Consider the following 12,220-nt stretch of genomic DNA (forward strand, 5'->3'; position numbering starts at 1 on the left):
AGACCCGCTCGACATCCATTGCTTTCCTCCTCTCCAAGGTTCTCATAGTCATCATTGTCACCGACGTCCCACTGGGTGTGAGTTTCCCTTGCCCTTATGTGGGCCTACCGAGGATGTCGTGGTGGTTTGTGCAGCCCTTTGAGACACTAGTGATTTAGGGCTATATAAGTAAACATTGATTGATTGATTGATTACGTTTGACTTCAGCTTTGAACATATGAAATGCACTTGAAAGGGCTGGACAGGTTGATCAAACACACAAGTCCTGGAAAATAATTTCAGGGAATGAGTAGGAATCTAAAAGGTTTCTACCACAGAACAGCATCAGCCAGCGACTTGAAAGAACTCCAGTATCTGACTCACCTTACACGTGAAAAATCGTCCTAATGTTGGATTGCCGCTGATGCATTGTGGTTAATTTAAGCAGTCACCATGGAGAAGTCTGGATATCAGACCCTAAATGTACAAAAAAAGGCTCTGGAGTTCTGGCCCGTGGTGGTGTCCTGTCTCGTGGAAGCCTCCACATGTGGTCTTATTTAACCCATCATTTCCACATCACAAATTATTGTTCTGGCTGGATTCGTTCTTCCTTTCCGCCGTGTGTCATTACAGCCATCATTTCTGCTTGTATTTCAACACCTCCCCATGTTCTCCACTTCCTGACTCGTCATTAGTTTGGGCAAGCATCGTGTTCTGGGTCTGATTAGGTTCAGGATGTATAATATGCATTTAAAGGCCTACTGAAAGCCACTACTACCGACCACGCAGTCTGATAGTTTATATATCAATGATGAAATATTAACATTGCAACACATGCCAATACGGCCTTTTTAGTTTAGTAAATTGCAATTTTAAATTTCCCGCAAAGTATCCTGTTGAAAACGTTACGAAATGATGACGCGTTCGCGTGACGCCACCGGTTGTAGCGGACATGTTCTTCCAGCACCGATCAATTCTGCTTTAATCGCATAATTACACAGTATTCTGGACATCTGTGGTGCTGAATCTTTTGCAATTTGTTCAATTAATAATGGAGAAGTCAAAGAAGAAAGGTGTAGGTGGGAAGCGGTGTATTCCAGCTGCCTTTAGCAACACAAACACAGCCGGTGTTTCCTTGTTTACATTCCCGAAGGTGAAGCTTTGCTATGGAACAGAGTGGTCAAGCGAACATGGTTCCCGACCGCATGTCAAGCGACAGTTTTCGCTGAGAAAATTGTGGTAATAAGTCGGCTCTTACCGCAGACATGAGCGGAGCTTGCGTCCTCCCACCTAAGACACTGGCGGTCGCCACACCTGTGGTCACACCCCTCCGACTTTCAGGTACCATATAATCTCACTAAAAGACTAGTAACACAAGAAGCAGATAAGGGACTAAATTGCAATTTTAAATTTCCCGGGGACTTTCTTGTTGAAAACGTCGCGGAATGATGACGCGTGCGCGTGAGGTCACGGACTGTCAGAAAATATTAGCTCAGCACCAGTTATGGCTAAAAGTCGTCTCTTTTCATCGCATAATTACACAGTATTTTGGACATGTGTGTTGCTGAATCTTTTTCAATTTGTTCAATTAATATTAAAGACTATAAAGAACAATGCTGTTGGTGGAAAGCAGTGTATTGCAGCTGTCTTTAGCACCGAGACACAGCCGGTGTTTCTTCCTTTTTAACACAGAGCGGTCAAACGAACATGTTTTCTCTACGTCAACCAGCGTATTTTTGGATGGGAAAACTGATATATACATCTTACCGGAGACATCATTGGATTATTCGTCCTCCTGCAGTAGCTGTTTAAAAGGCAGCTGTGAGCTTGGCTTCTCTCTGAGACACTGCCTGTTCACCGCAGCCATCCGACCTCGAGGTATGTCGTTACAATCTCACTAAAACAATAAGCAGATAAGGGATCTTCCAGAATTATCCTAGTAAATGTGTCTAATTACATCTGAAACGCTCACACTGCCGCCGCCCGGAGCCGTCGCTTTTTATTTTATTTTTTCTAGTCCTTCGCTGTCAATATCATCATCCACGAATCTTTCATCCTCGATCAAATTAATGGGGAAATTGTTGTTTTCTCGGTCGGAATAGCTCTTGCTGCTGGTGGCTCACATTAAAAACAATGTGAGGACGTGAGGAGCCCTCACCCTTGTGATGTCATCGTCTGCGACTTCCGGTAAAAGCGAGGCTTTTTTTATCAGCACCAAAAGTTGCGAACTTTATGGTGGATGTTCTCTACTAAATCCTTTCAGCAAAAATATGGCAATATCGCGAAATGATCAAGTATGACACATAGAATGGACCTGCTATCCCCGTTTAAATAAGAAAATCTCATTTCAGTAGGCCTTTAAAGGGGAACATTATCACCAGACCTATGTAAGCATCAATATATACCTTGATGTTGCAGAAAAAAGACCATCTATTTTTTTAACCGATTTCCGAACTCTAAATGGGTGAATTTTGGCGAATTAAACGCCTTTCTGTTTATCACTCTGGAGGTGATAAAGTACTATCTATTTATCCATCTATGACGGTAACACACCCGCCATTTTCATTTTCAACACATTACAAACACCGGGTCTCAGCTCTGTTATTTTCCGTTTTTTGACTATTTTTTGGAACCTTGGAGACATCATGCCTGGTGGGTGTGTTGTCGGAGGGTGTAACAACACTAACAGGGAGGGATTCAAGTTGCACCGCTGGCCCCAAGATGCCAAAGTGTCTGCCGCCAGACCCCCATTGAATGTGCCAAAGTGTCTCCACATTTTACCTGCGATGCTAAGGCAGACATGGCACAGAGATGTATGGATAACCTGCAGATGCATTTGTAACTATATTACGTTTCCTTCCACCCACATTTAAATGCGAAACAAACACTTACCAATCGACGGATTTAAGTTGCTCCAGTGTCAAGAGATGCGAAAGTCCTGATCGTTTGGTCCGCACATTTTACCGGCGATGCTAACGCAGCTATTTGGCCATGCTATCTCCAGCCAGGCTTTTAAAAAAAATTGACCTAAAAATTAGTGATCATCAATCTTTACCAAGACGTCACTTAAATGACATTCACGGTACCGGAGGGTCTTGTGAGATGACGCTGGCTGCTGCAAGATCATTATTATGAAAATATGACCGAGAGGAAGGCGAGAAACACTTTTTATTTCAACAGACTCTCGCGCCGTACCTTCCGTCAAAACTTTAAAGGCTGACTGCACATTTCCTATCTTCACAATAAAAGCCCTGCTTCATGCTGCCTGCGCTAACTAAATACAGAGTCTCGGAAAACTGGCGTGCACAAGCGATCCCTCAGAAAGCTGGCGTGCACATCACTTGTGCACGCCAGCTTTCCGAGACTCTTATTTTGTTAGCGCAGGCAGCATGAAGCAGGGCTTTTATTGTGAAGATAGGAAATGTGCAGTCGGCCTTTAGAGTTTTGACGGAAGGGACGGCGCGAAAGTCTGTTGAAATAAAAAGTGTTTCTCGCCTTCCTCTCTGTCATTTTTTCATAATAATGAACTGGCAGCAGCCAGCGTCATCTCACAAGACCCTCGGGTGCCGTGAATGTCAATCAAGCAAGCTACGGAATTTGCCGCCAATGTTTTTCTTGTAAAGTGTATGGAAGCTGGATGAATTAGATGCCAAAAAGCAACCACTTTCATGTGGTATTGTACAGAAAGGACAACTTTTTTTCTCCTCCATTTGAAAATGTGGGCGTTATCATCATTACTGTCTGATTCCAATCAATGCAAGTCATCAGAATCAGGTAATACACCAACTTATATTCTTGTCTTTGTGAAAGAAAGACATCTATATGTGTTACACATGCTTGTATTATCATTAAACACATTTAACTTGTTTACAAAAATGTCTCTTTCATAAATAAATACATATAAATGATATATATAAATGAGGTAGATCCCCTCGAGTTGGTCAATTGAAAAGTAGCTCGCCTGCAGAAAAAGTGTGGGCACCCCTGGTCTAGTGTGTGTGATCCGTGTGTGTGTGCATCAGAGCATGACTGTAAATAAGTGCTCCTGTCTGGGCTAAAACCCATTCCGCTAGAAAATGTAAAGCAATATGGCCTCGAACGGACCTCCATTGAGAGGAGTACAACATCAAAGGTGTCCTGAGAAATGTCTGATTCCACACACACACGCGTGTCAGTTGCATGACTATCACTGAGCTGTAAAGTCAGCAGGGTGAGGTGAGGTCGCCGGAGGCAATAAATCCAATTTGAGCTACTTGCATCATTTTACGCAGGGGTGTGTGCCAATAGGTTTAGCACACTTATTATCAAATCATGATGTCCAACATTTTTGTAGAGAGCCTCACACTCTATAAACAGCTTTTGGCAAGAAGCTCTTACGCCCTAGAAAAGGACTCAGGAGATTTGTTTGCGAACAGGTGCTCCGCTGCTTTATGACTTTGCTCATAAAATCATTGTGACTTCACGAAGATCATTTTTTTACACGCACGCTATAATCACTCTACTGGTAAGAACACTTGCTATATATAGACTCTCTCTAGACCAGGGGTCAGCAACCTTTTTGAAACCAAGAGCTACTTCTTGGGTACTGATTAATGCGAAGGGCTACCAACCAACTTCATACGCACTTTAATAAATTACCAGAAATTTGCTCAATTTACCTTTAATAAATAAATATACATATATGTCTAAAGAATGGATATTTCTGTCTGTCATTCCGTCGTACATTATTTTCCTTTTACGGAAGGTTTTTTGTAGAGAATAAATGATGAAAAAAACAACTAATTGAACGGTTTAAAAGAGGAGAAGCCACGAAAAAAAATGAAAATTGAATTTTGAAACACACACACACACACACCAGGTGAATGCTAGCCGTACTTGGTCAACAGCCATACAGGTCACACTGAGGGTGGCCGTATAGCACTGTTACAAATATGCGCCACACTGTGAACCCACACCAAACAAGAATGACAAACACATTTCGGATGAAAATACGCACCGTAACACAACAGAACAAATACCCAGAACCCCTTGCAGCACTAACTCTTCCGGGAAACTTCCAGCGAACTGAGCAATAATTAACGTTTTATTCATGCACTTTCTCTTGCTACTTCAAGGCTTAAATGTTTGGTTCATTCATTATTGTTATTTTATTTTCTAATTCATTATTAGCCTGTGGAAAATGTTTTATATTTACCTCAGAAGATTGCAAATAGAAAAGAAGGCATTACATTTTTATTTAAATTTGATTTGATATGCCATTGATATTTTTTTATTTATTATTACTATTTGAAGCTGGATTTTGCATGTCACTAAAGTTATATAAGCCTTGCTTGTTCAATATTTAATGCAAAACTTGTTTGGGTCCCTATTAAAAGGTTAATTTGTTCAACCTTGGCCCGCGGCTTTGTTCCGTTTAAAATTTTGACCCACTCTGTATTTGAGTTTGACACCCCTGCATTACAAGATCATACATTGCTCATATTCAAAGTCCTCATGTGTCCAGGGACATATTTCCTGACTTTATGAACATCATTTTCATTTAAAAAAAACTAAAGAAGATGTTGTGATGCCAAAAAATATCGATGTAATCATAGTAGTATCGACTAGATACGCTTCTGTACTTGGTATCATTACAGTGGATGTCAGGTGTAGATCCACCAATGACGTTTGTTTACATTTTGACGCCAATGAGTGTAGTGAAGCATGTTTAGCTATTCCTGGTCCTGAAGGGATGATACTTTATTTGTCGCCATGGAGGCTACGATTAGTGATTTAGAAGTAGCTAAAACACTGCAGACTGGGGCAGGACTTTAGCCGCTAGCCCGCTAGCCATGTCTTAAAGCACCTCTTCTTGTGTGTGTTTCAGTGTTATAACTTCACCTTTATCATTAGTTTTACGGTAAGTCAAAATGTGTTCGTTCTCCCTTTTCTGTCTACACACTGTGTCTGCTTGTAAGTACTCAGTGATTGTGCACTGCCGAACACGCTCATCTGCTCGTAAACAAGACATGACGTGATCACTGGGGGGTGATCGACCGGTACTTTTCAGAGGTGGTATAGTACCGAATATGATTAATTAGTGCCGCGGTACTAAACCGTACAACCCTCATACTAAGTAGTCAGCACTGTCTTTTTTGGCGGTTTTCAAGCGGCTTATCCAACTTTGTTCTGGCCCATCTTGACAAAACCGTGAAATGTCGTGAACAAATTAAAAAAAAAATGTTTATTTTATAGAAATCAGGGCATGAGAGGAGATAGAATGATAGCAGAGGCAGCAGCCAACAGTTTTGGTTCAGAGAGGAAGGTCCATGCAGGCAGAGAGCAACGTACTAGGATGCCCATATAAGTACGTCCATCACTCTGTGACATCACTCCGTGCCCACTGTTAAAAATAGACGACAAAACACAGCTGTCAGAGGCATCCAAAACTGTGTGCACGCTAAAGTGTTGACACCAGCATAAAAATGTTTGTGACAAACTCCCGGTCATACATATTGATTATACAGTGGGGCAAAGAAGTATTTAGTCAGCCAGCGATTGTGCAAGTTCTCCCACTTGAAATGATGACAGAGGTCTGTAATTTTCATCATAGGTACACACGGGTGTTGGTGGAGGGAACATTTATAATTCATCTAAAATACTGTAATTTGTGTTAAAAAAAGGGCAGATAAATATAAGAATATAATTCTTCCATCTGCTCCTTTCTGATCATGAAAATGTATAAGAAAGAAAAACAAAAAAAAACAATGACAGTGTCAATTGTACGTGGCTTGTAAATATGCATTTTCATGAAAGGAATAAAAATAAATGATGATGATGATCATAGGTACACTTCAACTGTGAGAGACAGAATGTGAAAAAAAAAATCAAGGAATTCACATTGTAGGAATTTTAAAGAATTTATTTGTAAATTATGGTCAACCATTCAAAACTCTCACTGATGGAAGGAGGTTTTGGCTCAAAATCTCACGATACATGGCCCCATTCATTATTTCCTTAACACGGATCAATCGTCCTGTCCCCTTAGCAGAAAAACAGCCCCAAAGCATGATGTTTCCACCCCCATGCTTCACAGTAGGTATGGTGTTCTTGGGATGCAACTCAGTATTCTTCTTCCTCCAAACACGACGAGTTGAGTTTATACCAAAATGGATACATGGATGATACAGCAGAGGATTGGGAGAATGTCATGTGGTCAGATGAAACCAAAATAGAACTTTTTGATATAAACTCATCTTGTCGTGTTTGGAGGAAGAAGAATACTGAGTTGCATCCCAAGAACACCATACCTACTGTGAAGCATGGGGGTGGAAACATCATGCTTTGGGGCTGTTTTTCTGCTAAGGGGACAGGACGATTGATCCGTGTTAAGGAAAGAATGAATGGGGCCATGTATCGTGAGATTTTGAGCCCAAACCTCCTTCCATCAGTGAGAGCTTTGAATGGTTGACCAAATACTTATTTTCCAGCATAATTTACAAATAAATTCTTTAAAATTCATACAATGTGAATTCCTGGATTATTTTTTCACAATCTGTCTCTCACAGTTGAAGTGTACCTATGATGAAAATTACAGACCTCTGTCATCATTTTAAGTGGGAGAACTTGCACAACTGTATATGATACAGAACATTTTTTTGTAAAGCTAAATGTGCTTATGTCACATTTCCCAGCATATGTTTGATTTCATTTGGTGTTTCTGTGCTTGTTCCCGTGTGTCAGGATGGGTCGTGGGGTCTTTAGAGATCCTGGGCAGTCCTGCTAGCCTGGTACGCAGCATCGGTAACGGCGTGTCCGATTTCTTCCGTTTACCGTATGAGGGTCTGACCCGCGGGCCTGGTGCCTTTGTCAGCGGTGTCTCCAGAGGGACCACTTCCTTTGTCAAGCACATCTCGAAAGGTAACACCGATGTTCAAAGATTCAAGTTTTTCGTTTAAGGTTTTTGTACCGTTAAGTTGAGTCCGTCTGTACTTAGGCACCCTGACGTCCATCACCAACTTGGCAACCAGCCTGGCCAGAAACATGGACCGTCTGTCCCTGGATGAGGAGCACTACACCAGGCAGGAAGAGTGGAGACGGCAGCTCCCAGAGAGTCTGGGAGACGGACTCAGGCAGGGGCTGTCACGACTGGGAATTAGTTTGTTGGGTATGGAAGAATTTGGGTCATATGTTGCAAAAAAACTCTACAAACCTCACTCCGTCTTGAAATGAATTAGGATTGTCTCTATCGTTACTTTAATGAAGTATAACCTAAAAAAAAACAGCATTCTGAAATCCTATTTTACACATAACATGTTAAAAAAGACGGTCTGTCTTTGTTGTAGGAGCAATAGCCGGCATCGTGGACCAGCCCATGCAGAATTTCCAAAGGAACTGGGACATGCAGAGCTCAGCTGGTAGCAAAGCCAAAGGTGTCATCTCTGGCATGGGGAAGGGAATCGTGGGAGTTTTCACCAAGCCAATAGGAGGAGCCGCCGAACTGGTGTCCCAAACTGGATATGGTAAGTCGGTCTTACTAATGTTTGGTTTGGGGCTGTCATGTGATTCATCTCAAAGGGTTGTCACAAAAGTCATGTATAAATTCAGATTAATCGTGGAGCCAATAGTAGTTTTTGCTTTTATGTAGTTATTGTGCACTAGCCACTTTATTTTGTTAAAGGGGAACATTATCACAATTTCAAAAGGGTTAAAAACAATAAAAATCAGTTCCCAGTGGCTTGTTGTATTTTTTGAAGTTTTTTTCAAAATTTTACCGGTCCCGGAATATCCCTAAAAAAAAAGCTTTAAAGTGCTTGATTTTTGCTATTTGCGATGCCACTATCCATTTCCCTGTGACGTCATACAGTGCTGCCAATGTAAACAAACAATGGCGAATACCACAGCAAGATATAGCGACATTAGCTCGGATTCAGACTCGGATTTCAGCGGTTTAAGCGATTCAACAGATTACGCATGTATTGAAACGGATGGTTGGAGTATGAAAGTATTGAAGAAGAAACTGAAGCTATTGAGCAAATAGCTATTGACGCTATTCATAGCCAAATAGCTGCGTTAGCATCGCCGGTAAAATGTGCGGACCAAACGATCAGGACTTTCACATCTTTTGACACTGGAGCAACTTAAATCCTTCGATTGGTAAGTGTTTGTTTGCATTAAATGTGGGTGGAAAGAAACGTAATATAGTTGCAAGTGCATCTGCAGGTTATCCATACATCTCTGTGCCATGTCTGCTTTAGCACCGCCGGTAAATAGCATGTTAGCATCGATTAGCATAGCATGGTAGCATCGATTAGCTGGCAGTCAACATCAACAAAACTCACCTTTGTGATTTCGTTGACTTTATCGTTGCAAATGCATCTGCAGGTTATCCATACATCTCTGTGCCATGTCTGTCATCGCCGGTCAAATGTGGAGACACTTTGGTACATTCAATGGGGGTCTGGCGGGAGACACTTTGGCATCTTGGGGCCAGTGGTGCAACTTGAATCCCTCCCTGTTAGTGTTGTTACACCCTCCGACAACACACCGGCGAGGCATGATGTCTCCAAGGTTCCAAAAAATAGTCGAAAAAACGGAAAATAACAGAGCTGAGACCCGGTGTTTGTAATGTGTTGAAAATGAAAATGGCGGCTGTGTTACCTCGGCGACGTCACATTCTGACGTCATCGCAAAAAGAGCGGTAAACAGAAAGGCGTTTAACTCGCCAAAATTCACCCATTTAGAGTTCAGAAATCGGTTAAAATAATATATGGTCTTTTTTGTGCACCATCAAGGTATATAATGACGCTTACATAGGTAAGCGTCATTGTACGTTGCATTCAATACCACAAATTTAAAGGCCTACTGAAATGAGATTTTCTTATTTAAACGGGGATAGCAGCTCCATTCTATGTGTCATACTTGATCATTTCGCGATATTGCCATATTTTTGCTGAAAGGATTTAGTAGAGAACATCGACGATGGAGTTTGGAACTTTTGGTCGCTAATAAAAAAGCCTTGCCTGTACCGGAAGTAGCAGATGTCACGGGTTGTGGAGCTCCTCACATCCTCACATTGTTTACAATCATAGTCACCAGCAGCGAGAGCGATTCGGACTGAGAAAGCGACGATTTCCCCATTAATTTGAGCGAGAAAGAAAGATTTGTGGATGAGGAAATTTAGAGTGAAGGACTAGAATTCTTTTTTTAAAAGGCGAGGGCAGTGGGAGCGATTCAGATGTTATTAGACACATTTACTAGGATAATTCTGGAAAATCCCTTCTCTGCTTCTTGTGTAACTAGTCTTTTAGTGAGATTACATAGTACCTGAAAGTCGGAGGGGTGTGACCACGGGTGTGGTGACCGCCAGTGTTTAAGGTGGGAGGACGCAAGCTCCGCTCATGTCTGCGGTAAGAGCCGACTTATTACCACAATTTTCTCAGCGAAACCTGCCGGTTGACATGGGGTCGGGAACCATGTTCGCTTGACCGCTCTGTTCCATAGTAAAGCTTCACCTTCGGGAATTTTAAACAAGGAAACACCAGCTGTGTTTGTGTTGCTAAAGGCAGCTGGAATACATCGCTTCCCACCTACATCTTTCTTCTTTGACTTCTCCATTATTAATTGAACAAATTGCAAAAGATTCAGCAGCACAGATTGCTGTGTAATTATGCGATTAAAGCAGAATTGATCGGTGCTGGAAGAACATGTCCGCTACAACCGGTGACGTCACGCGTCGTCATTCCGCGACATTTTCAACAGGATACTTCGCGGGAAATTTAAAATTGCAATTTAGTAAACTAAAAAGGCCGTATTGGCATGTGTTGCAATGTTAATATTTCATCATTGATGTATAAACTATCAGACTGCGTGGTCGGTCGTAGTGGCTTTCAGTAGGCCTTTAACACATCAGATTTAAAACAATACTAGCAAATTATACATGTAACAAAATATGGTTTAAAGGAGCCATATGTAAAAATCTGTCCAGAAATGGTACTGTTATCATGGTCAAAAGTCTCCTCTCACTCTCCCTGACTGAGGTTACGCCAAATCCAGCTCGATCGACTGGGTTATCCCAAGGAACTTCAAACTTCCACTGCCTCTAACTCGGATTTGAGGTGCTGGGACCCTAATAGCAGAATAGACAAGCATTTTGTCAATAGCAACACATTTTACACAAAAATGTGGTTATTTTCAGGAAGAAGTACGTCATGCCAGTGTGCAATATCACAACAAATGGCAATCATGTGGTTATTGTCAGTACTATCAGAAAACAAAGACAAACTACAACCAACGTGAGTATTGGTTATACTGGTGAAAATAAGTAGAGCATGCTTAGCAGCCTAATGTACGCCAAAACTAAAGAGGAGACATTTTACCAAGGTATGCCTATAGCAGGGGTCCGCCACCCGCGGCTCAGGAGCCACTTACGGCTCTTTGATCACTGTGATGCGGCTCAGCTGCTAAATTACCAACCCCAACGATTATTCCGTGAGGTTTCTGGATTTTAGTGCCTCTCTCAGAAATCACCCGAGGATAACATTCTCCAATTTTCACCTGGACTACAACACTGAGGGTGTGCAGTGATAACGATTACCTTAACCTCCTCTACAACATGCCGTTGCGACCGCTTTTAAATCACGCGATCGAATGGTCACATTTTATATTCAGCCTCTGTTAACACACGAAAGTGACTGCAAGGCATACTTAGTCAACAGCCATACAGGTTACACTGAGGGTTGTGATATAAACAACTTTAACACTCTTCCTAATATGCGCCACACTGTCAACCCACAACAAAAAAGAATGACAAACACATTTTGGGAGAACATCCGCACTGTAACACAACATAAACACAAAAGAACCAATACACAGAATCCCATGCATCCCTATTTTTCTGGGCTACAACCCCGCCCACCTCAACCGACGCACGGAGGGGTGGGGGATTTGGTGCTAGCGGGGGTTGAACTATAACATATAGAACATGATATACGTTTACCAAACAATCTTTCACTCTTAATCGATAAATCCCATGAAATCTTCTTCCTCGATGTTGCTTCTAAACAACTCTGCCAACTCCAAAGGTATGCGCCGTTTCCTCTTGTCGTTTTCTGCAGCATATTTCACTACATCCAGCTTGTAATCTGCAGTACATGATTTCCTTTTCGGTGCCATTTTTGTTCAGCCCTTCTCAGTTTTTATAAGTTATTGCCAACGATGAAATGATCCATTTTAATAGCTACGGCAGTAGCATACAGCAGTT

At 41.8% G+C, this 12,220-nt stretch overlaps 1 protein-coding gene across 3 annotated transcripts in view; it reads left to right on the forward strand.

Annotated features, from left to right (window-relative positions):
- Positions 1 to 12,220, forward strand: part of LOC133562376 (intermembrane lipid transfer protein VPS13B-like) — an 819,661-nt gene that overhangs the window by 783,963 nt on the left and 23,478 nt on the right. For all 3 annotated transcript variants that reach the window (XM_061916536.1, XM_061916534.1, XM_061916535.1), the window contains exons 62-64: positions 7,702 to 7,878; positions 7,955 to 8,125; positions 8,304 to 8,480. In XM_061916536.1, the coding sequence (XP_061772520.1) occupies positions 7,702 to 7,878; positions 7,955 to 8,125; positions 8,304 to 8,480 (525 nt within the window). The remainder of the gene's footprint in view (positions 1 to 7,701; positions 7,879 to 7,954; positions 8,126 to 8,303; positions 8,481 to 12,220) is intronic.

The sequence above is a fragment of the Nerophis ophidion genome, linkage group LG11 (assembly GCF_033978795.1).
Source record: "Nerophis ophidion isolate RoL-2023_Sa linkage group LG11, RoL_Noph_v1.0, whole genome shotgun sequence".
Classification (NCBI taxonomy): Eukaryota; Metazoa; Chordata; class Actinopteri; order Syngnathiformes; family Syngnathidae; genus Nerophis; species Nerophis ophidion.